Below are 23,990 nucleotides of genomic sequence, written 5' to 3' on the forward strand. Positions count from 1 at the left end.
AACACATCCTCATTCTCTTGCTTGTTTTGATTGATGCTATTTTATCACTGCAGAACAATCTCTGATGAGACATGTGAAACTTGCTGAGCTATTCCACCCACTTGATTTGTGGCACAGGCTTTTACTTTATCCTCACTGGTTCAACATTTTTTTATTTCGCAATGGGGGAAAAAAAAAATGTTATATCTTACCTTGAAAGCTTTCGATCATAATGATTTCACGATAGATGACTAGACGGAGGAGGAAACATGAAACCCAATCACCTCACACTCTGCAGGATGCATCTGTGTTAAAACTTGGGATGCAGCCAAGCAGCAGACTTCCAGTAAAACAGAATGCCATACAGCAGAGGAGAGAGTTATCATAGTAGGGCAGGGATGAGGTAGAGATGGACGCTTGGTATTTTCAAGTGCTCGTTTGGATCTCTGCCCAGAACTGAAAGATTATTCCCCTAAAAGCTTTCAGAGGCCAGGAGGAATCATTGATCATCACTGAGAGGCCTGATTGGGTTACTGTAATGAATAGAGGAGAAAGACTACGTCCAGAGTGAAGCCATGAAACTGAATTACTCATCTTAAGCCGAACATGATGTAGCAGGAGATATGCAGACTCCTCCCCTGGTCTTCAGCAGGTGGAATGCAGGAGAAATGACAGCAGCTGAGACACTCATACATAACATACTTTACCGATATGATCATTTCATGTCAGTCAAACTTGAGAACATTCAAAAGTTTCTCAGTGACTTGTCAAAAGATAAAGACATGACTGAGGAAATGGTAGAGCTATACACAGAGATTTTACTTGGCAGACTGCATTCTTTAAACGTCATTCCTAAAGTGCTTTAACTCATTAAACACCAACTTTCATCGTTGTCTTGTTCCAAGCATGCACGTTCTGCAAGGTGCATCAAAAAATAAAGAGTGACAAACAGTAATCTGGTTTTATTGTCGTATACAGTGCATATTTAAAATGTTTGCCACACCCCTCGAGCTCCTTCACTCCCATTCGAATCCAGATGTGCTGCAGGCCTGAAAGCTCTTATTTAGTTGCTGTGTGGAATTCAAGCTGCGAATGAGAAGCAAACACGAGCATGAGGCAAACAATCCCCAGTGATGCTGCATTGTAACATTTACTGTATGAGTCACTGTAAACACATTTGTCTCCACTATAAACACTGAATATGTTATCTGCAACATAATGTATACAGTGTATACAGAAGAGACTAGTAACAGCATGCAGTATGGTGTGTTACAAAGCAGAGTCATTGGTGTGTTCTGTGCCAAGGAAGACACAAAGCATTGTTAAAAACGACAAAAATCTGAATGAGCTTTGGTTGAATATCTATTTAACCATCCAAATGATAACTTCTTCCTTATGGCTCTGTTAAGAATTTCAATCTAAACATTTTCCATGAACACAAAATGAAAAAAACAAACATGAATGTGCATTTATATCTTAATATGTGGGATGGTATCGCTTCTCTATGAAATGTTTGGAAAAATTCACCTTCAGAAGATAAACTTCCAAACTAGACGATGGGTTAGCAGGAGGGAACCTCAACGCAGAATGAGCTGAGGTGTGCCTAAAGGAACAGTACACATAAATATAACACCATCAGAACGACATCACTCTAATCCTAACATGCATCAAATGTAACAAAGAACATGGGAGGGTAATGTGGTCAAAAGTTCCTCCTTTGACTTGGTGAACCAAATAACAAAACTAAGGATCCGTTGTTTGCCATAATTGTCCATTATGGGTATTTTTCCATGAGATGTTATCACTAACAATGACTGTGTACTAGACTTGTGTCACTTCCAGTCTGAGAGCCATATATAGCTCTATGGTGGGAAAAGGTGAACAAACCATGTATGAACCAATTTATACAATAGCTGGTTCTGGCCAGGTAATCTGATTAGATCCCTGAGTGCTGATATAGAGAACAACGTCACTGAGACTTTTCACCCTGTGTATCACTCCGCCTCAGCCAGGTGTTCTGAATACTGTTAATTAACATTACAGCAGACTGTGGATGTCTACACTGATCAAGCTGGTACCTCTGAATCACACAGCAGACTCTTATTTCACCGGTTGCTTTATAAATTAAATCAAACAGATATACAACAGGCAAAGTAGCTGATCTTTGAACCTGTAGACACAGAGTGTAGGAGAATGTTTGGGTTGCTTAGCAACAAAAGTCCAGTTTCAGCGAAGTTGTGGAACTAGTTAGTGGAGCGAAAAATAATTATCTGTTGTTTATTTTTTACTTTTTACAACTATTTGCCGCCTGCGGCATCGTGCCTACAATCACAGCTGTGATGATATTCAGTACAACACTCCCTCTCATGTGATATTGCTGAAGTATTAAGGATATTTAAAAAAGTATCTGGGGGAGTTTTTGAAACAAAATTATGTTACTGAACGATAAAATCAAAGACTGGGCTGTGAAAAGTAACTAGGATAAAACTATAAAGAGGGGAAGTTCAAGTGATTTTCAAGATTTCCATACTTATTTTAATTCCATTTTAATACATTATATTGATATTATGAATATGTAATCTTTGTTTTATTTGAAGATAGTAATATGTGTATTGAACCACCACAGTAAATATGTGCTGGTTCTAATGAACAAGTAACAAGTAGGACAACAAATGTGGGAAGAATATTACAGCAACAGGTCAGAAGTTCTTTATAACAGGAGAGTGGAGAGTGCATCATGTAGAGGACTTTAATCTGTTGTTATGTGTCGCCCTCTTGTGGTTAAAGCTGCTACTTTCAGAACTAAACAGTCGGGAAGAGTCCCAGCAAAGCAGTGTGAAAGGTGCAGTTAGAAACAATCGGAGATCACAGTTTAACACAGTACTAGATTTATTGATAAACAGTAGACAGTACGAATCATATAAATGGTGCTACCAAAAATATTGCTGAATGAAAAACGAACGACCGTAAGACCACAGTGAAACACTTTAAGACGACAGAGACGTAAAAATATTAGACAGCACATGAGCTTCCCATGATTTAACGAGTTCCATACATCACATAAAACCAAACGCACAGTACGAGTATATCAAAATAGACACAGATATATTATTATAAAACGTGTTTTTCAAACTGCATCCCGAGTGTTTAGAGGAACAGAACATGGAGCATTTCTTATCAAAATAATATCTTATTATCCAACATGTAGAATCTACAAATTTCACTCCAAATTTTGTTGTGCAATTTTCTCTGAAATCTCAAGTAAGGCAACGATAGGACAGCACCACAGATGCAACCACAGGAGTTACAGGTAGGTAGAGTAAAAAAAGGCCACAAACACCCTCCTAAAGATGTCACAAATATATGTTCAGAAGAAGAAGAAGACAAACGAGAACAGTTTAGGGTCCAAAAGTTGCAGGTTATGATCCTCAATGGCCGTCCTGAGCAGTAGTAGGAGTGTGTATAATTATTCATAAGCCATCAATGATTAGGCCTGTCCTTTTATATTATAAAACTGAGTTGATTTAATGTAAATATATTCTTAAAATAACAGCAATATCATAAATACTTACCACAGCAATATACCAGTCTTCAAAGACTCACAGTGACTTTTCACAAATGTCTTTTGCATAGTTAATCGATTTTCTGGTAGGAAACGCATAAAAAAACTAAATCAGTGTGTAAAAGATGCTGTCTAATCATTATTGTGAGGAAAGTCTGTCATTTTCTAACAGAACAAAGTGCAAAATCTATACACAGATTCACGTCGAGGCTAAAACACTGTATATTCATGATCCCTGGTAGCCCCACAGAGCAGTTCTCATGCTTTTCTGATGGCACTCGCTACCAGAGCTTCTCGCCGGGTGGTTACAAACGCCTGTTGTTTTTCATAATAGGCTGCCTCATTAATAAACGTGGGGTAGACGGTGCCCGGGCCCTGGTAGTGGATGGTCTTTCCGTCGAATGTTTGGAACATGGGGTCGCCGGGGTTCAGCGGTTCCCAGTCGCAGTCCTGAAACAACAACAAGAGTAAGTAACCCGAGTGTGCTGCTTAATCTGAAACAACACTTCTCACGTCAGCTGAAGACGCCTCATTTCCTCCTTCATAATAACTACTAATAATAAGTTCAATAGGTCAGATATGTTGGCTACAGAGTGACAACTGGAATATTTACCTGCAGATTGGGGTGCACCATGGCGATGATGTTCCCGTTGGCATCTCTGGGGTAGTCAATCCTCTCTGAGACCCGGAAAACTTCCACTGTGCAGGGAGGGAACTCCATGCCTAAACAACACACACAAAACAACATCCTGTATTCAAAAAACTGCTGAGGATGTTGAGGAAAACTGTGCACACAATTATTTTTTTACTTAACAAGGAAAAATTCCTGCGCATCCGGGTACACCAAAAAACATAATAAAGTAATAAAAGGAAGAAAAGGGCAGATGATTAATCGGCCGAGTTAGATTTCCTGCAAATGATCCACTTCTTCGCCGGCGTGATAGATAGACTTTGTCAATGATCTCTAAACTGATTTAACGAGGATTGATTATGTAAGAACAGACTAAAGGATGTTTAGTTTCCCCAGGATCCTGAAAAAACCTCCCTACATGAAAAGAGTACAGCTGGTCAGTGCTCAATCATGTGGACAGAAATACTTCCTGTTTATGCATTTAAAATGTATATAATGATGATTGCGGTAAAGCTACAAAGAGGTAATGTACGTTCCTCTAAGGTGACTTGGAAGACTGAATATCCAACATTCAAATCATCAAGTTACAAAAATAAATATATGTGCACGACACATTGGAGCTCTCACTGAACATCAAACAAAGGATGGGTTCCTAAATTTCCTGTTGGATTCCAGGGAGGTTCATCATGATTGTAAATATACAAAGAGTGTGCCTCCTGTGAGATGGTTATTTGTTGAAGGTCCTGAGATAAATACCCATCCTGCTCCACAGAGGAAAATGGCTTGAGAGAGTATGAATCAGCAGTTGCTTCGTGCATGCATCGTGATGTTTGGGTTAGCCTGAGAAACATATTGAAATGACGGAGGACGGCACGGTGGTGCAGTGGTTAGTGCTGTCGCCTCACAGCTAGAAGCTCCCTAGTTCGAGTTTGGACGAAGTGGGCCTTTCTGCGTGGAGTTTGCATGTTCTCCCCGTTCATGCATGGGTTCTCTTGAGGTACTCTGGCTTCCTCCCACAATCAAAGACATGCTTGATCTAAATTTATCTGTAGAGTGTGAAAGGTTGTCTGTCTCTATGTGTCAGCCCTGTGATTGACTGGCGACTCTCATGCAGTGGCAGCTGGGAGAGGTTGTAGCCCCCCTGTGACCCCTGACAGGATAAGCTGTGTCGATAATGGATGGATGGATGAATGAAATGAAGGACACATTACCAAGACTGGGATACAACAGCTAGTTTGCTCACTGCTCTGTGAGGTTGTACTTGCTAAATATTCAACATGCTGATGCTGAGTAGGTATGAATTTTATCATGTTCACAGTGTTGGTTTAGCCTGTTAGCATGCTAACATTTGCTCATCAGCACTAAACACAAAGTACAGCTGAGGATGGATGTGTAATCAGTCATAAATCAAGATTCTGGTCAAATTGACAGATAGTTTGAGAGAAAAATGTTGGGGAACAACAAAAGTCTTAATCCATTTAGAAGATATTTAGTTATAAAAAGATAGTTTGAACTTTGACCTGCTGGTGGGGCTGGCAGGAATGTCCGGGTATAACCAAAAGAGGCATCTAAGTCTTAAAAGCTGCTTCTAATATAGTCACATTCATCTCACTTATAATATTATATAACTTGGTTAACTCTGGTTAAACTGGACGGTGCCACATCGTGCCAAAAGGGCCTTTTTCAGTCTCTGGAACAAAACAGGAAGTGCAGGGTTTCTGGCAGAGTTGGGAAAATAAATAAGTAGATGCCCAAATGAACTGTTTAATCACCAAAGTGTTAAACCACTGAGCTGTATTGATATGCAAGTGGCAGCACAGACTACACGAACAAATGCTCTAAACACCACCGTCACAAAAGTCTTCTCACTGAATCTTTTGTTATTGTACCCAGTAAGTAATTTCAACTCCACCAACTGTTTCGTCTGTTATGGCTGAACAAGTTGTTTCTTCCTGCTGCTCAGCTTCAAAGCGCAGGAACACCGATTCATCACCAGGCCGGAGCATTCATCCGCACCAGGGTGGCCCCAACGACAGAAGATTACCACACCGTTGGCAGCCGGACTCCAACGACATGGAAACTGACCAACTCCCAACAAGCAGCCCATTCAGCGGCAGAGCGGTCAGGGGAAACCAGCCGACTGCACCTCACAGTTGGCACAGAGCGCTGGTTTACGTAAAAACAGGAAGGACAAGCTGTCTTGCGCCTAAACTTTCCAAACCCTGTTCTGTGCCTCCGGGTAGAGACGGAGCAGAGCGGAAGAGGGATGAACTGTATGCAGATAAATGCAGAGAAGAAGGTACGTCTGGATGAATCAGATGGACACCCATGGGCGCTTTGTCATGGAATGTTTCTCGTCAAGAGGATGCAAAACAGGATGACTGTAAACAACTTATTTTTCTATTATGTAACACATACTGAATCATACAAGTACTCGTCCCTATGTAAATATTCAAGAATAACTAAATTAATGCCTCTCCTAGAAACATTAACTCACTATTGTTTGCTTCAGTATCAACTGCTTTAGCCTTAAAACCTCTGAAATTTATGATATCATAGTTAAGAATCTCTTTAAACATCCACAAAAATCTGAGTGAAAATCAAATGTAATAACCATTAGAAAACCTAGTTTAACAAACAGCTCATTTCACTGTTAAAACGTTCTCTCAGGACTGTGTGGGCGTGGCCTATCATATATTGATTGACATCTTCCAGGCTCAACACACGACAAGGGCAAAATGTGAAAATCTGTGTAGTGCAGCCTTATATGTCAGAGTCTGAATCAGAGGAGGAAGCAGCAGCCCTGCCAATGGAAATGATTCATTATAACTGGTCACTTACAAAATGCTATTCATATAAGAGTTAGCATACACACGCAGTGTAAGCTGAGCTGCACTTATTTGCTCTCAAAGCTATGGATGTAATGCAAAACAGCTCTGTAGTGTTAGCTAGTTCTTAATCACACTCAACGCCTTTTCCTATGATTTGAACGTGGAATTAATTACATCATTAATACCAAGCTTAACAATCCCTCCATCATCCATACCGCTTATCCTGTTCATCGTCGCAGGGGGCTGGAGCCTATCCCAACTCTCATTGGGCGAGAGGCGGAGTACACCCTAGACTGATCACCAGTCAATCACAGGGCTGACGTATAGAGACAGAAAACCTTTCACACTCACACGCAGAATTACGGGCAATTTAGAGTCACCAGTGAACATAATGAGCATGTCTTTGAACTGTCGGAGGAAGCCAGAGTACCCGGAGGGAACACGATCGGTGTTTCGAACTAGGAACCTTCTAGCTGTGAGGCAACAGTGCTAACCACTGCACCCCAAAGCTGGAAGTTGTAATCTCGCAGATCTGTTTCATTCTCTTTGGCGATAAACGGTAATTGCAGGAGCACACTTCACAGATATCCAGACAGTGCTGCATGTGTGTTGACTCCGGTTGTAACTCTTTATTTTCCTGGCTGACGGTCGCTTTGCTTTTCAGACTGTTTGCTTCATCTGAGCGTCGAATTTGTTTCTTTTTCTTTGGATTTTCACTTATTTTTTGAAGTTGTATCTGTAGTCATCCATCTTTTCTTTGTTTGTTCAGCCATAGTAGATTACTGTTTACTCGCAACACTTGCAGAGAGCGGAGAAGCAGCCGGTTAGCTCCGCCTACCCTCTCTGGCAGACCAACCACTGCTGGCTGATGGAAAATGCGTCACTAACTGGGCGCTGCTTGGGATTATTTCAGCGAAAGTCGCCACAGACGCCCAGTCTGTAATAACACTATATACTGCAAATGGCTTTCATCAGTGGGCCATAGGCTCGATCACCATTGTGTTACCTCATTCGGTGATAGATTGAGACTTAACAGACATTTATTTAAGCTCAATTTATTTATTATATTTTGTCAAATTATTTTTTTGTCCTTTATTTGATAGAAAAGTGAAGAGAAGATATGGAGAAGCGAGAGTGTAGGATGACATGCAGCAAAGGGCCGAGGTCAGGAGTCAAACCTGCGGCCACTGTGTTTGGGACTGTAGCTTCTGTATATGGGGTGTCTGCTCTACCCACTGAGCTAAACCAGCGCCCAAACCAAGCTCAATTTAAACCCAATATTAGGAACGTTCATAGAAACTTTTATGACAATATTTCAAATTTGGATTGAAACTAATTTTCAACACTTTTTAAAGCATACAATCCTGTATATTAGAGCTTGCATAACCGCAGGATTTTGTGGATTTACATTTCTAGAGGCTTTAAAACCTCATGACGTCGCCTGCTGTTGAATGTCACATATATGCGTTACGTTGTAGCTTAAAAGCTTAAGCTGCTATGGTATGTCTGCCCTACCTTCATTGAACAGCTCGATGAAGTCCAGCGCATGTTTCAGTATGATCCTCATAGCTTCAAAGATGTTACTCCTCAAAACCCCCTGAGGCTGAGGACCTACCTCCAGACCTGCAATCATACAATCAGAGCACACATTGGCACATGGACAAACTATTCTCGAGTAACTTAATATCGGTGCCTTGGACACATTTTAAAACACAGTCCCCGGAGTGATTTGGCTGGACTTGAGAGACTCACCCACAGGGTGCTTGGCAACAGAGCGTGAAGTGGAATATTTCAATAGAGGATGTTCATTCAGCAGAACAAGACAGCTGGCCGGAGCGATGGCTTTCTGCAACACAAAACCCACAAAAACAAGATCTCAGCTGGAGATTAAAACATGCTGCACGTCAGCCCAGTGTCTCAAACAGGCCTTACTGTGAGGGACTGCTTTACGGTTTTGCTCAAACATTGGAAAATGAAATCAGCAGCAAAATAATGAAGCAATAAATGAAACACATACGTGCAAAAAAGTAGAGTTTATGTTGATTAAAATAATAGTAGATTCATTATTTCCGCCAAGGAGGTCGTTTTATTGGCACTGTTCGTTTGTCAGCAGGATTATGAAAAAAATAACGGCTTGATTTTTACGAACATTGGTTGAAGGATATAGCGCGGAAGATAGGACCCATTTAATCTAGCAGTGAATCTGGATTCGACACACGAACAAGGCCTTGGTGGAGGTTAGTGCTCAGTGAGAGCTTCGTCCCAGACCATAGACTGTATCAAAACATGGACGACATTTTGGGCGCCCCCTGCTGACTGGCTGCAGTATAGGTCATAAAGCCCGCCTCCTCCATGTTAACAGATGGGACATGAGTCAAACTATAAAATCAAAATACACGCCCGATAAATGTTTCTCAAACATGGTTTCTGTCATTATAGTTAGTTATCATCATGATGATTTGTGTCCAAGTGTTCATTTTTCTGCCAATTTTAAATTAGTTATTTGATGCTGTCAGAATGATGATTGACAGCTCTGTTGACAAATTCGGCTCCTGCAGCCAATCAGTTCCGGGTGAGCAGAGCGGAGGACGATCCGCGAGTGGAAACGTAACTTAAACAATCACTACAGTCATTGAAGTTTACATATCTGTGAACTTTAACCTCAGACCAACACAGAGAAGCTGTTCTGCTGTTAAACACGCCGGCGTGCGGGATCCTTGCTGTTTTTTCGGACAGTTAAGTGTGTGTTTTGGTTAGAGGAAGTGGCTACGGCCGCTTCACTCGCCGATCTCTACTGCGTAGTCTCTGGCTCCTTATGACGTCACCATCGCATGATGGCAGCGCCCGTCACAGGGGCTATTTTGGCATCAATTTCGTACAATGGGAGCAGATGGAGACGCGTTGTCCATCTATACATACAGTCATTGGTCCAGACACAGCAATAAACCCAAACAAAGACAAATAGAGTCTTAAACATAATATTTCTAAGGGTATTTTTACTGCATTCTGCCTGGAGACACGGACACAGCTGTTGAAACAGGCTCTGAAATCATTACTGATATTACAGTCTGTGTTATCCCAAACACAGGGCAGAGAAATGAGTCATTAAACAGCTGATGTGTCATGATACTATGTTGGGCTTGTAATTGGAAAATATCTGTCATGTCAATCTTCCATCTGCTTGAGTCTGTGTATCATTTTGTAATTTAGAAAATCATTACATGGTTTGGGAACCTCAACTAATATCTGAGGGAGGTGTCAGGCTAGGCTTCTGGCCATGTATAACAGGCAGGTAGGAGGACTCATGCTATACAGGTTTGCCAGAATCATCCACTTCAGAATGAGTTTGAGCTTTTGCCCTCAGGCCGTCATTTTAGGGCGGAAGACTAAATGGCTCTTTGTTTCCTTTATCCCAAGTGCAATTCACATGCATACTGGCAATTAGCACTCACTTGCACTACTGTTTTGCACTTTGCACACCTCCACATCGCACTGAGCATATTTCCACTTTGTCGGAATTTCCATTTCTGTATGAGCTCCCATTTTTGTACTATTTTTACTGTTGATGTTGTTGATATTGTCCTTTTATATTGTGTCATTTGTATTGTGTATTTGATCTTAAATGGGTCGGATTTTACTGTTGGTGTTGTCCTTGTGTATTGTGTTGTTTTGTGTGCTCCTGCTGCAAAACTAATTTCCCCTTGTGGGACAATAAAGTTAAACTAGAGGAGCTGTTTCTCATGACCTCTAAGACATGTTGCTTTTGGCTGTTCCTTTCCTCCCTGGTGCTGCTCTGCGTGACTCTGCTTTGTGTTTAGGAGAACAGAACCGACTGTGTTCAATATATTCCAAATTAGAAACAAGCTCACTTTTGTAAGTAAAATATGGTTAGCTCTTTTACCACAAAACAACATCAAAAGTACTTTTAAGTTCAGACTGTTCATAGTAATTATCTAAATGTGCCAGTACAAAATACTCTGTTGATTTACTGTTGTTGAAATATTATATGTACCATGTTCCTGATTATATTCTATGGTTTTAAAAGAAACAAATGGGGAAGGGGTCTTCTCAGGCTCAAATGATGATGATAACTAAAGTCATCCCTCCGGTGTCTTGGATGGTTGATCCTTTAGATGAGTTTGCCCAACATCTAAAGGTAAACTAATGAGTATATTATTTACACAGGTTAAGTGGACCTCACCAAAGAGACCTGGTAGTAAAACATTGATTTTTTAGCCCACATAATAAAGTGGAAGATGTTTGTGAAATCACTTTTAACTTTCTATCGCTGACAAGAGTTCGTATCAGTGTTTTCAATAGTATTAATACTTTGATAGTCTCAATGACCAAAAAAAGAAACCCGGAAACTGAAAGAAGAGAAGTTAGATGTTAGAGAACAAGGGTTAATGCGAGGTGATAATTAAGATACAATAATGAAAAAGAAGATAAAGGCAGAGGGAAGGGTCTCTGAAGATAAACCGCCGCATTTCTAATGGGTCATAAGATATAATGAAGAGGGACTTTTCTGTATGAGTCTACACAGTTTTACTATGCCTGACATTGCTCTTTGCAGAGGTTTAGTGGAGCATTTCTTACTGAGTACTCATGTTAGATTTTTGACTCTTTACAGATGGTAAGAGGAGGTTCAGCTCCTTAAGGTGGTCACCTTGATGTAGTTCATCATCTGCAGGTTGAAGTGGTCTTTGGAGCTCTCCAGGATCAGAGTGCAGCCCATGTTGGACGTCGTGTTGTGGAGGTCAAAGATAACGTCGTAGGCCTCTGGGCTGCCTTTGGGTCCAAACATCCGGTTGATCTCCTGGGCTCTCTGCACCTCGTAGGGCAGGTCATCTCCTCCCGGGGCACTGCAGGGCACACACACACACACACACAGACATAAAGCATGGGAAAGCAAGTCATACACCAACAAGTCACAGCTTATCAGACAGTTCTGCTGATGGAACAATGAGCCATTAAGCCCGTAAATGATTTACACAAGGGTGTCTCCTTGACCTGCTCGCCCTCTTTCACACTTTCACCTATCTGTCAGCCGCAGTGGAAAAATCTATGAGTAACAGCCGCAAACTACCATATGCACATGGGGGCCATTTTCCTCTGATGTCACTCTTTAAAAAGCTTACATGCTTTGATAATGTAGTACTGCTGTGTTCAAGGTCTGCTAATCGTATAAACATAAGAAATCTGCCGAATATTATCATGTTACTTATTTATTGATTGGCAACTGTAAAGAGCATGGATGGTGGAAATCTGGAGGTGAATGTGGCCATATTTCAATAATTATTTATTTATTTCATAAGCCATTGGCTGCTGATGGGGTTAGGGTGAGGCTGCTAACATTAGCATTCAACCAAGTCTTAGCTAACACTACCGTTAGCTAGCTGATATTACTGTTAGCTGTAGTTGTATCCCAGTTGTATATACCTCTTATTTTATTTTATTTACTTATCTATTCTAATTTTACACTGTATTAACTTAAAGAATCATCTTATCTTAGCTAGCTGATATCACAATCAACTAGCTAACATTACGTTTAGCAAGTATTTTCTATCATATTGTGTAGCAGTATCAAATGAATAAATGTGGATTGTGTATTATTGTTATTACAATTTTTTGATTTTTAAATACTACTGTGGAGGCAGCTAAATGTATGCAGCACACGAGTCAAGACAAATTTCCCTAGGGGGACAATAAAGTGTTTCGTATTGTATCATGTCATATTGTAAAAGTAAGGTTAGCAAGAAGTGGTTAATTGCTACTTTAGCTTTTGTCAATCGTTATCTAAGGGGTAGCTAATCAAACATGTTGTCTAAACCTTAAAATATAGGCCTGTATCCCTCCGCAGTTTCACTATCCATTGTCTTTCCAGTTATTGTTAATTCACGCAGCAGTGAAATGACGACCATTTGTCAGATTCCTCATGTTTAGACGATTTGCAACCCTGAAACACAATATAACAGATTTAAACTGCGTTTGACCTTCCCAGTCTGAGCATGACTTCAGAGGAAAATAGCCGCTGTGTGAATATGGTAAATTAAGCACAGGCTAAAATACAATGGCCATTTTTAGAGAAGAAATGTAATCCACTTTCTACAAGCCTTACATCTACATTTCAGGACCTTTGAGGTTATTTATATTAACCCAAGGCCCTACTTACTTCCCCCCCTCCCCAGACATACATTCAACACACTCTGAACAGAGAAAGAGCGCTTCCCTCTTTTTTGCTCTCATCTCTTTTGAAGCATTTCAAAATAACCAGCAGTCCGGGACATTCTCCGAGCTACTGTAGCACGGCACCTCTGCTGTACATATTGTCTCGCCTGCCTCACATCTGCTCTTTTGACCACATTTTCAGGAAAAAACGGCTGGTATTGTTTGGACTTTTGCCCGGAAACAGAGTACACAAGCAGAGTGTGAACTAAAGCTGATGAATACACAGACTCCGACTGTAAATGTGAGGAGGAGCAGAGCTGTCAGTCTATTTAAGTTCTGTTTAATCTTCTTATATGTTGCCTTGACAGAGGCCAAAGGGTCGGTAAGCTGAAGAACGGCTCGAAAATGTGGATAGATCATTAAAATATGCTGGACGAGGCAGCAGTGACTTCACCCTTACTGTTTAATGAGCTTTTAAACCATTTTAGTTGATTATATTATATTATTGTCACTCAACTGTAAAAGTACAATATTAATCCCATATAAAATATAACATTATGCCATATTAATAACAACTTCTCTACGCACGCTACAATAACCTTGTGAATGCTTTAATGGGATTCCTACGGTGAAATATGAACAGTAGATTGCTGTTATCCAACCACATTAGTAAATAGGCATTCTGTGTGTGTTCATGCACACTGACTACATGAGCCAGCGTTTGCGTAAGACTTTACTTTCCGCTATAGTGCACACGAAGAGGCACGAATTAAAAAGAGAGGGAAACATCGTCTTAATTCATTTGCAGCTCGGTCACGTTTCGCTCACGTTTTTCCAGCTGGCTCAAGTCACTGAGGAGGGAGGGAGTACACGCTGCTCTGCTGTTATTGGCAGAGAGCCAGGGGGGCAGAAGGGGGGGTGGGAGACATGGCTGATGGTAAACACACTACCTGGGATAATAACAGTTTGAGGGGAATATCCACGTGACTGTTTTGTAGATTCCCCAGAAGAAATCCTCATATGGTGTAACCCCAATTTTTCACGATCTTCCTTATATTACAACTGTATCATTATGTGTTGTTATTATTATCATTGCCATTCTTATTATTATTACTAATATAATTATTACTATGATCCTTTTAACATTATGTTCTTTCACTAACGGGTGTTGTCCTCATTTGACCAGCGGAGCACACACATATAGTCATTTTTGTCGATAATGTTGCAAAGTTTAGTTTTAACATTTTCCAATACACTCATGCTAACTGTAAGATTTACATATTTAAATATCCAACATTGGACCAAAATTAGATTCTTGATTGCGTAAATTCATTCACAAAAACAAGACGAAATGTACTCACGACCATCCACACAATGCCAGTTTACTGTGTAGCTATGCACGTGCCACGTCATTGCTTGTTTTCATCAGATGCGACACACTGACAGGACATGACAGCTCCGGGGTCTCCCGTGTTTACCTGAGGTTCTCCGGGCTGAAGGCTCGGTTGAGGTCGGTGTCCACGTATCTCGTGCACTTCTCCACAGCCTTTGGGTTGGTGATGAACGGTTTGGTCTCGACTCCTTTCCTCTGGATCTCGGCGCTGTTCTTCACCCACAGGTTGACGAGCGTCACGCCTGACATCTCGTTCCCGTGCGTCCCCCCGAAAATAGCCACCCGCCTGGCCTCGTTAAAGCACGCGCTGTTGTTGTACGATGACATGTCCGGATTGTGAACACCGTGCAGAGTGTGAAGGAAGACACGCTGATGGTGTCAGAGGCTTCAGCAGTGAAGGAAAAGTTTCCAGCTGGAGCTTCACAGCCTCTCTGTTTAAAAGCCTGCTTTGGCTGCGCGCTTACGTAACGTGCCCGCGAGCTTGTTGTGGTCAGTCAGCGTGCGTAAAATGAGCTGAGTACTGCACGACATCTCCAGTTTCAGGCGAAACTCCAGTTAACAGGGTTCCTCCTTTTGTTTGGGCTGCCCGACTGTGCGACTAACGGAGATTATTTACGATTCGTTTCCGGTGGATTTCCTCCAAAATAAAATGTATTCAAAACAGCCTTCCCATATTATAGCATTTACAGGTTGTCTGTTAAGCTAGACATAGCGGTATACACTACTTCCGGGCACAGCTTTCAAAATAAAGCTATTTCGCATGTTTCAGTAAGAAAATAGCTGTGGGAATACAAATTGACATTACAGGCAACGCCACTGGAAAATCGCATTTTTTTTTGTCTTTTCACCAAGTTCCCACGTAATTCATAAAATATACAGCGACATAATATTGATTACTTATTTTCTCATATTTATCGCATAGCTTTGTATGTACATATTTTATATCTATGGTCTATTCTAGTATATTTAGCAGTATGTATTCTATAGATATTGTACATATAATTTGTATATATATATTATTCCCTCTATTGCTTATGTAAATTGATTGTATCTATTAAATAAAATCAGTAAAGCAAAGCTACACATCTATGACTGTCACCCTTACTGAATGGCATTATTGAGTCCCCCTATCACATTTTTTACATGTTCAGTTGCAGATGAATATGAGAAGACAAGTCTGATTTTTTTTAACAAACTTTGACAAATCAGAAAAAAACCCTGAAAAGATTTTGCATGCGAGTCTGCTTAAAGTGTGGTGTGCTTAAAACCCACTAAACACAATCACTGAATAAATTCCAGAGAATGTAGCAACCTTCTAGGAAATGTTTTACCTAAAGCAGTTGATTATTACCTATTAGCATGAATGCATGTTGCCTAACTTTGTGACAGCTTTAACAAACACTGATAGACTGAAAGTGCACAGGTTCCTACAAAAACCCTCCCTACTGTAAGAATGACTTGCAGTGAATGACAATAATGGCCGTGACTTTTGTCCAAAAAGACTATATGGCTTTAGAGTTTAAATGACAATGAGGTTGAAACAAAATATTCTTTGTGAATTTTTTATTAAAAATTCAAACTTCATTTAATAAATGAAGTAATCCATAAGCAGGAGCTTTTATTTTGAAAACAACAAAAAGAAACCATTATATTTTGTTATTTCATCTCAACACCAAAAAGGTCGAGAACTGTCAGTAAAAAATGCTTTGATACAAAACAAAATACATAAAAACTTATTGTGAAAGCCTCACAGCTGTCTGATCTTCACTTTAACTCTGGTGTCTGCTGTCAGCGAGTTCAAACTAAGGGTCCATGAGGAAGTGCTCATTTGGGTTATGGAGTCTCCGTTTGACCTTTTTGTGCTTAGTTTTCATGGTTCTGTCTGAAGACGACATTTCAGACTTTGAGAGAGAAGTCTCTGATGACATGGGGCTGCTGGGTAAGATACTGGGGACGGCTGACTGCTCTGTTCCTTCCTCTTCATTATTTTGAGGGTCTAAATCTGTAGAATTAGTTGAAGATATCCCCTCAGGCTGAATGCTATCAGTGGATTTTACTTTTTTCTTCTTTTTCTTGCCTCTTATATCATTAAAGATCTGATTTCCATGTGTCTCTAAAGGTGGTGAGGTGTGTTTTTCCTTGTGTGAGAGTGAATTACAAGTATTCAGTGTTGATCTTTCTGATTCAGTGTCTTCAGTGGTAGCTGGTGGACTCTCTTGTATCTCATGGGACGGCTCTTCTGCACCCCTTTTCTTCTTTTTTGGCAGCACGGCCTCTTTTCTTTGAGAAAGCCCTGCATCTGTTGCATTTTCCAATCTTTCCTCAGGAGTCACAAACTCACTTTCACTTCCGGTCTGTTTCCTTTTCCTCCTCATCTCTGTGTCAGTGCTTTCGGCAGTGCTTTTTGGTTCCCCAAAATCCTGCTCGTGACCTTTTTCCACACCGTCCTGCGATACAGACATTTTCCTCTTACTCTTCTTCTTCTTCTTTTTCCTGACCCCATCATTGCCTTCCTCCAAATTTCCAGCAAATTCTGCTGATTCTGTCACTAAATCGCCGTCACAGACACTTTCCAGCACCTGGACATGAGCCTCCACAGACTGTGAAGACTCTGCATCAGCAACGAGGAAGGATGAGGTCCTCTTCTTTTCCTTTTCCTGCACAGACACTGAATCATCGCTTTGTGCCACACTGTTCTCTGAGATGTTCCTGCTACCAATTTCACTCTCTCTTTTCTTCTTCTTCTTCTTTTTCTTCGTCACCACTTGAGCATTTCGATCTTGACGGCTCTCCTCTGCTTTTTGGGTATTATCTTCTTTTTCTTCAGGATCATAAGAGTTAACCATCCCCTCAGAGATCGTTTTCTTCTTCGTCTTTTGCAGTGCCGTCTCTGTACTTTCAGCCAAGGCTACAGCATTGTTAAAGAAGCTCTCATCCGCATCTTGTTCTCCATCTTGAGTAGCATCATTACTCTGTCTCTTCTTTTTCTGCTTCTTTCTTTTGAGAAAAGATGACTCTATTGTTCCTTCAGAAGCTTCTGAACTATTTCCTTTATCTTCTGCATTTATAATCTCATCTATTTTACATTGTTTCTTTCTCTTCTCTTTCTTAGCATCATGTTCGACAGCTGCTCTCGACTGTAGCTGCTCCACATCCACATCCTCCTCATCCGCTTTCCTTTTCCTCTTTTTCTTCTTCTTCTTCTCCGCATTACAGCTCAAGAACGTAGAATCCTCCTCTCTCACATCACTTTCTAAGTTTCCATCCACTTCCTGTGTGACATTTTCTGCTGCAGACTTGTTCTTTTTTCTCTTCTTCTTCTTCTTGGGTTTGGAATCGGGAGTGTCTCTCTCCTCCTGTCTCAATATGTTTTCATAATTTGATGACTTCTCAGTCAAATCTCTTTGATTCAGTTCCAGCTCATCACTCGTCTGCGATGTCAGAGGCCCCGCCCTGTTTTCCTCGGACAGGCTAGGAATCTCATCTCCCTCCACATTCAGAGATGCTGCACCTTCCGGCTCCTCCTGACTCTGGCCCTGTCTTTTGTCTTTTTTCTTCTTTCTCTTCTTTACCTTGGTTTCATTGCATACACTGTCTGTATTAGTGTCGCTTGTAATGTCTGGTAGACTGTGGAGTTTCTCTGTCTGTGCTGTTTGGGACAGGTCGTCAGTTTGAGGCTCTGTTAAAGTTCTGGATACTTCTTTTTCCTTCTGTTGGTTACACAGCTCTTCCTCTCTTCCTTTTTGCATCTTTTTTTCTTCGTGTAGGAGTCTCTCTGTCTTTAGTCTTTCAGGTTTGTTTACAAAGTTTCCACCTCTCGTCTCCAGTTCATTCTGCTTCTTCTTCACAGCCTGAATAGTCTCTCCATCATCAGAGCTCTCTGGTCTGATCCTCGATGTGGTCGCTTTAGCTGGGATCTCATGTGACCTTTCCCGTTGTTTTTCTTGTGAGGTGTCGTGTCCGGCATCAGTAGCTTTCCTCCTCTTTTTCTGTTTTGACAGGTTGCACCAGTTTCGTTGGCTCTTTGTTTTTAATGGCACTGCAAAAAGTTTCCTCTCCTGTAAGAAGACACACAAGTTAAAACCTAGTTCACAAACAAAAACAGTTCAATATGCAAGATTTCTTGTTTTCTTACCACCACTGTGATGTCCTCGTTTCCTTCTCTCTCTTCTTCTTCTCTATAACAGAAAAGATATGCTCTTTTACCATCAATTAAAACTTTATTTTTACATCGCGGTGATGGTGAAAGAGATGGAAATAATTTAAAACAACAGAGTAACAAATGATGAAAGGGAGTCAAACTTCTTAAAAGCTGTGGCTCAGAAAGAAGAGTGGGTTGTCCACTAATAGGAAAAACAGGTGGTGGATCTTCAGCTTCTCCAGTCTGCATTTAAGTATCCTTGGTCAAGATATTGAACCCCAAACTGCTTCCAAAGGCATAGCCAGGTAAGCTGCTTATGATTGTGTATCACAAGGAATGTTCCCTGCACAAGACAGGCCGGAACTCCATTCCACCGGAGATTCTGCGTTTCTCTGCGGAGGCACAAGAAACTGTGCCATTTTTTTAGTGTGTTCTTAATGTGTTTGTAGCATGTTTTGTTTTGTCTGCCTTTCGTTGTTTTACAATAAAGATTTATCTATCTGAAGACTAAAAAGTTACAAGTTTTAATTTAAGTGTGTCAGTGAAAGTTGAATGATAACAGCACCTTTGGCTGTTTTCTGATTCTGTCTTTCCTGGTGACAACACAGAGGGTTTATGAATACAGATTAAAATGTAGTGGCCCTAGAATGAATCCTTGGGGAACCCCGAAAGTTATTTAAGTGTTTGGAGAAACTATAATCTACTGCAACAAAGAGCGCAGCAAGAAAGATCATTTTTAAACCAGATAAAAAACTCCACATTTTGTCATCTACTATAATATGAAAATGCAGAACTCTCGATGTATCCTGTTATCCTAAGATCACCTCAGCTGCGAAAACCAGATTGGAACATGAACTACTTTATCACACTAAGACCAGTTTCTCTAAAACTGTTCTAAAATAATGTAAGAAAAGAAATTGCGATTGTTGCATACTTTTTCAAAATACTACATGTACTTATGGCAATATGCACCATCACAACATGAAATGTACTCACTCTGACAATGGAGATATGTAGGCCCCATCGACGTCAACTGTTGGTAAAGACGCTGCCACATCATCTCCTCTTTGGTAGCCCTGCCACATCTCTCGGACACATTCAAAGAAGCCTCCCATTGCTGAGTTCTGTAATAAGGACATTATAACATCTGTAAGCATTTATACAACAACAGCCAGCCAAAACTTTAATTCCGTGTTGTTTGTCCTTACACAAAGACTTATGTTCTGCAGCATTTGAGTGCCTCTGCTTCTGGCCTTGCACCTCTTCTCTTTAAGGAAAGGGAAACCATATTCTGGCAGTTTGTACGTCTTCCTTCTCCCCTCTCTGTCATTTTTTGGTTCCTCGTTGGAGGCAGCCGAAGAATTGTCATCTTCACTTTCTTCCAGATGTGTGACACATGTGGGGTCTGACCTCTGGTTGCAGCGACTTCTAATAGATCTCACAGGAGCGGGTACTGGTTTCTGAGTTATAAACAGGCTGTCTCCTGAGTCACTGCAGATAGACATAAATACACATACAGGAAGTAAGACAGGAGCACTTTCAGGTTGCTGTTATAGGATAAATTGTATCAACCTTACCTGTCTGCTTCTGTAGGTTCATTAGACACTTTATCTTGTCCACTCTGTCCCACAGTAGACTCGAGGTATCGCGATATTTTCTCCAAGTACTCCGGAGGGGGTGTTTCCATGACAATGCGGCAAGACTCCGCTGATACAACCTCAGCAATAGCATCAGATTTTGCCCAAGATGAAGAATTATTCACTCCTGTCATTGTGTAGCTCAACAAAAGTTAGTAAGCAAATAACTGGAGGTCTTCATCGTGAGAAAGTTGGAGATTACATCCGCCCGAGAGCTTCAATGAAACGATGTTCAAAATGTGTTTGCATTAAGAAAGAGAAAAGGTTAATTGATCAAATAAGGCCACGGTAATGCCGTTTAACAACGTGCAGCTGGCCCAAAACAAATACAAAAGGAGAAACTACCACAGCACATGCGGTTCTGGGTCAACCAGGAAGTGTTTTAACGTCATTTACGTGACGAATGATCATCTGACCAATCGCCAAAGAGGAGGCAGAAGTCAACCTAAGAAACAAGAGATTTCACTCTTTGTACTTCCGTTTTCGGTTCACCCACAATATATCAGTTGTTCGTGATCAGCAAGAAGAAAATAAATTGTTGAAATAAATTTAAATGATTTGACTGCCTACCAAACGATATTCATGTATATTTTATAAGATTAGACATCTATTGGTTGTTTAATTTTAATATGAATGTAATTCCCTACACTTCGACTTGTTACCTCACTTAAAGCATCAACCTATACTCTAATTATTAAAACTTTTCTTCCTCAATACTATCTACTATAATATCACCAATCAACACAATTTTTTTTTATTTTTGACAATTATGATGAAAAACTATGGGCATAGGCGACGAATGACTATCAATAATAGGAACTATCTTGTAAGTATTGACTCTTTGGTTGTACTTCAACCATACAGTGGATGTATCCGCTTTAATAATCAGCTCTTTCTACACAGCTACCAGTCTGCAGCTACATTTAACATTCAGTGCAGTTACAGTGGCAGGTATGAGCAAAACTGAGAAGGTTCAGCTGCACGCGCCAGGTTTAGAGGAGCTGCGTGGTGGTAAGAACTTCAGCTTTGATGACACGGGCATGTTGGTGAAACAGTATGTTGATAAAGAGAGAAAGCGTAATAAAGATATTGTTGCCGTTTGCAGTTTTACAATCAGGACTGGAGGAGAACTTTGCAGAAGTTCAGGTGAGTGTTGTGGAGTGTCCAGATCTCACCAAGGAGCCCTTCCAGTTTCCTGTCAAAGGTATGCATGTGTGCACACAGTTTACCCAAGTTTAAAAACAACACGCATCTTAAATCAAGATGGCTGAATCTTATCAGAAGTTCGAAAATCAAATATATCATGCATGCTCTTTGTGTTTTTTAGTCCATTGGTGCACAAGTTGACACTTTTTTAACCCTTGTACTTCCAGGCCAAAATATGTTTTGCACTATTATTTATAAGTCTCTCAAATTCAACTATAAAGCACTAATTGAGCAAACGACACACACAGTTGCACGTGTGAAACATTGTGTGGAGGCCATTGGTTTGTGTCATATTGTGTTTCTCTTAATGTCCCCTCTGTCCTCCCTCTGCAGGCTTGTGTGGAAACCCTCGCGTCACAGATGTGGGTGGTGTACCGTACCTGATCCCCTTGGTTCAGAAGCACAAGGTAGTTTTATTGTGAAAATGTGCTTGAAGATAATGAGCAATGATCTGTAAGGAATTGCAGTGTTAGATTGTTGTCTCTCCCACCTGTTAGGAATATGACATGAACAACATAACAAAGGAGCTGGAGCTGCCGGGGGCCTTCGTCCTCGGTGCGGCAGGAGCTGCGTCAAGAGTTGTTGGAATGAACGCAGAGGTGAATGTTATTTTTACACAGATGTACACACCAAAATATCTTCACTTTTAGTTTCTTATGTCTCGCTTTGTGAAGGATGAAGCTCTACTTTCGTGTTCTCTGGATTGGTTTCATTTTCATTTACGTCTCCTCACCAGAAGGTCAGACTACAGAGTAAATATTTGATTGAAAAAGACAAACTTCGGGGGCTTGTGGGACTGAATTCTGGAGTTTAGACTTCAAGTGAAAGCTGCACATTGGCAAGCAAAGGCAGGAGTGATTGGCTGTTAAATGAGGAAAAAAAGATACTTTTCTGCTTCAAATCCTCCCTGTGAGTGAGATGCTGAATCACTGAATCTCCCCGAAGAGAATACAAAGTGAAACAGTTGATTTCCCCACAGAAAAGTATCATCTTATCGAAGAACGTTTGGATCTATATTATTCTCCACAGCTGATGCCTCTGGTTCTGACCGAAGCAGAGGGCAGGCCTGCGGTGAACAGCAGCTACTTCTCCTCCATAAACCCAGCCAACGGCCAGTGTCTGCAGGAGAAATACAGCGACAAGTTCTCTGACTGCCACTTTGGACTGCTGGGAAATCTGTACGCTTGTGAAGGGAAGCCTGGAAAGGTAAATTATTCTCATCTGATCAAACAAAATCTGCAAAACAATGCATTGTCATTGGCGAATAATGAACAACTACAGATAATTATCTGTGAATTAATAACCTTACTGCAGTTGTTTTTGTGAACCTCAGCCCTGTCACATGTGAGCCCCCGACATCTAGAATGATAAACATTAACAAAAGGAAAGTGAGTGTACAAGCAGAGTGTTCATGTGCTCCTCACCTGTGGGTCTCTTCAGGTCATCGAGGTGCGAGCTAAGAAGAGAACAGGAGGCCACAGTCTGGTGACGGCCCTGAGGACCACTCTGGAAGGTCACTACCCCGAGAAGAGCCTGGCTCTGGGAGGAACCTTCGTCATCCAGAAAGGGAAAGCTAAAATCCACATCATGGTAGATACATATAAGACGTGACACGGAGCACATGATTAGTAGTTACGAACAGTTACATGCATTGATATATTTGCAGCTGTGCATCATATGTGCTCTAATTTTTACCCTTATTTATTTATTATCGGCGACAAATCCTTGTGCTAAATGCTCCTTCGGTCTGTTTTCAGGTGCACTTATTCTTCATTTAAAGCACCTTTGAGCTGCATTTCTTATAGAAAAAACGTGCACGATAAACACAGTTCATCATTATTATTATTTTCTCTTTGATAGCCAAGAGAGTTCTCCGTCTGCCCGCTCAACACCGACGATGAAGTCAACAACTGGCTGAAGCACTTTGAAGTCAGCGCCCCGCTCATCTGTCAGTCAGTGCTGGTGTCCAGAGACCCTGTGAGTACAGCAGACACTTACTACCGAATGAGACGGATCAGAGGAGCTTATGGTTTTAGCACCAATTAGAAGTAGGTTTGTAAAGGAGGCTGCTTTGTAATGTTCTGTTTATTTGTCTCCAGGGTTTGGACCTGCGTGTGGAACACACTCACTGCTTCAGCCACCACGGAGAAGGAGGTCACTACTACATAGACACCACCCCCGACAGTGTGGAGTACCTGGGCTACTTCATGCCTGCGGAGTTTGTGTACCGCATCGACAGGCCAAAGGAGACGCACAAAGTCGGACGAGATTGAGAAATGGAGGACAAATAATTCTTGTTTGCTAATCTGATAATCATGCAGTGTTTTATAAAAGTTCAATTTCACTTTGTAAATGATTATTTTGCATCAATTCTTTGCTTTTCAATCACATCTCAATTACTTGTAATTGATTTCTTACAGACAAATCACTACATTTCATGTA

At 40.9% G+C, this 23,990-nt stretch overlaps 3 protein-coding genes and 1 long non-coding RNA gene across 5 annotated transcripts; 1 reads left to right on the plus strand and 3 right to left on the minus strand.

The window, feature by feature from the left end:
- Positions 1-926: 926 nt before the first annotated feature.
- Positions 927-15,132, minus strand: aspa (aspartoacylase). 2 transcript variants are annotated; one of them, XM_069674299.1, is made up of 7 exons: positions 14,650-15,132; positions 11,670-11,865; positions 8,756-8,849; positions 8,519-8,626; positions 4,155-4,264; positions 1,507-1,582; positions 927-1,065 (listed from the first exon to the last, which is right to left on the minus strand). In XM_069674299.1, exons 1-6 carry the CDS (start codon positions 14,889-14,891, stop codon positions 1,541-1,543), a joined length of 792 nt encoding a protein of 263 aa, XP_069530400.1. In that variant the 5' UTR covers positions 14,892-15,132; the 3' UTR covers positions 927-1,065; positions 1,507-1,540. The 2 variants fall into 2 exon arrangements, with proteins under 2 accessions (XP_069530400.1, XP_069530392.1); XM_069674291.1 differs by lacking the exons at positions 927-1,065; positions 1,507-1,582 and adding an exon at positions 2,862-3,991.
- Positions 15,133-16,366: 1,234 nt separating this feature from the next.
- Positions 16,367-18,962, minus strand: LOC138599880 (DNA ligase 1-like). The gene is made up of 3 exons (XM_069671638.1): positions 18,700-18,962; positions 16,906-18,622; positions 16,367-16,446 (listed from the first exon to the last, which is right to left on the minus strand). The coding sequence occupies exons 1-3, from the start codon at positions 18,952-18,954 to the stop codon at positions 16,367-16,369; spliced, it is 2,052 nt and encodes a 683-aa protein (XP_069527739.1). The 5' UTR covers positions 18,955-18,962.
- Positions 18,963-19,707: 745 nt separating this feature from the next.
- On the minus strand, positions 19,708-20,702 carry LOC138605260 (uncharacterized). The gene is made up of 3 exons (XR_011309315.1): positions 20,283-20,702; positions 19,914-20,196; positions 19,708-19,829 (listed from the first exon to the last, which is right to left on the minus strand). It is a non-coding gene; the product is annotated as an uncharacterized lncRNA (long non-coding RNA).
- A 519-nt stretch (positions 20,703-21,221) lies between these two features.
- On the plus strand, positions 21,222-23,971 carry cunh11orf54 (chromosome unknown C11orf54 homolog). Its single transcript, XM_069674375.1, has 8 exons — positions 21,222-21,353; positions 21,448-21,546; positions 21,882-21,955; positions 22,046-22,147; positions 22,578-22,754; positions 22,989-23,138; positions 23,409-23,525; positions 23,648-23,971. The coding sequence occupies exons 1-8, from the start codon at positions 21,296-21,298 to the stop codon at positions 23,819-23,821; spliced, it is 951 nt and encodes a 316-aa protein (XP_069530476.1). The 5' UTR covers positions 21,222-21,295; the 3' UTR covers positions 23,822-23,971.
- The last annotated feature ends 19 nt before the right edge of the window (positions 23,972-23,990 follow it).

This window comes from Semicossyphus pulcher, unplaced genomic scaffold (assembly GCF_022749685.1).
Source record: "Semicossyphus pulcher isolate SPU_LCO1_2020_fin unplaced genomic scaffold, fSemPul1.0.p SCAF_10, whole genome shotgun sequence".
Classification (NCBI taxonomy): Eukaryota; Metazoa; Chordata; class Actinopteri; order Labriformes; family Labridae; genus Semicossyphus; species Semicossyphus pulcher.

Excerpts from the sequence above, each read along its gene's own strand:
- aspa (XM_069674291.1), bottom strand. The coding sequence starts at position 14,891 with ATGTCATCGTACAACAACAGCGCGTGCTTTAACGAGGCCAGGCGGGTG. Across the intron at positions 8,850-11,669 it reads AGATGATGAACTACATCAAG|AAAGCCATCGCTCCGGCCAG; the intron begins GTGACCACCTTA and ends TTTGTGTTGCAG. Across the intron at positions 3,992-4,154 it reads TGGTGCACCCCAATCTGCAG|GACTGCGACTGGGAACCGCT; the intron begins GTAAATATTCCA and ends TTGTTGTTTCAG.
- LOC138599880 (XM_069671638.1), bottom strand. The coding sequence starts at position 18,954 with ATGCAGACTGGAGAAGCTGAAGATCCACCACCTGTTTTTCCTATTAGT. Across the intron at positions 18,623-18,699 it reads ACGAGGACATCACAGTGGTG|GAGAGGAAACTTTTTGCAGT; the intron begins GTAAGAAAACAA and ends GTCTTCTTACAG. Across the intron at positions 16,447-16,905 it reads GAAACAGACCGGAAGTGAAA|ACAGAACCATGAAAACTAAG; the intron begins GTGAGTTTGTGA and ends TGTCGTCTTCAG.
- cunh11orf54 (XM_069674375.1), top strand. The coding sequence starts at position 21,296 with ATGAGCAAAACTGAGAAGGTTCAGCTGCACGCGCCAGGTTTAGAGGAG. Across the intron at positions 23,139-23,408 it reads AAGCTAAAATCCACATCATG|CCAAGAGAGTTCTCCGTCTG; the intron begins GTAGATACATAT and ends TCTCTTTGATAG. Across the intron at positions 23,526-23,647 it reads TGCTGGTGTCCAGAGACCCT|GGTTTGGACCTGCGTGTGGA; the intron begins GTGAGTACAGCA and ends ATTTGTCTCCAG.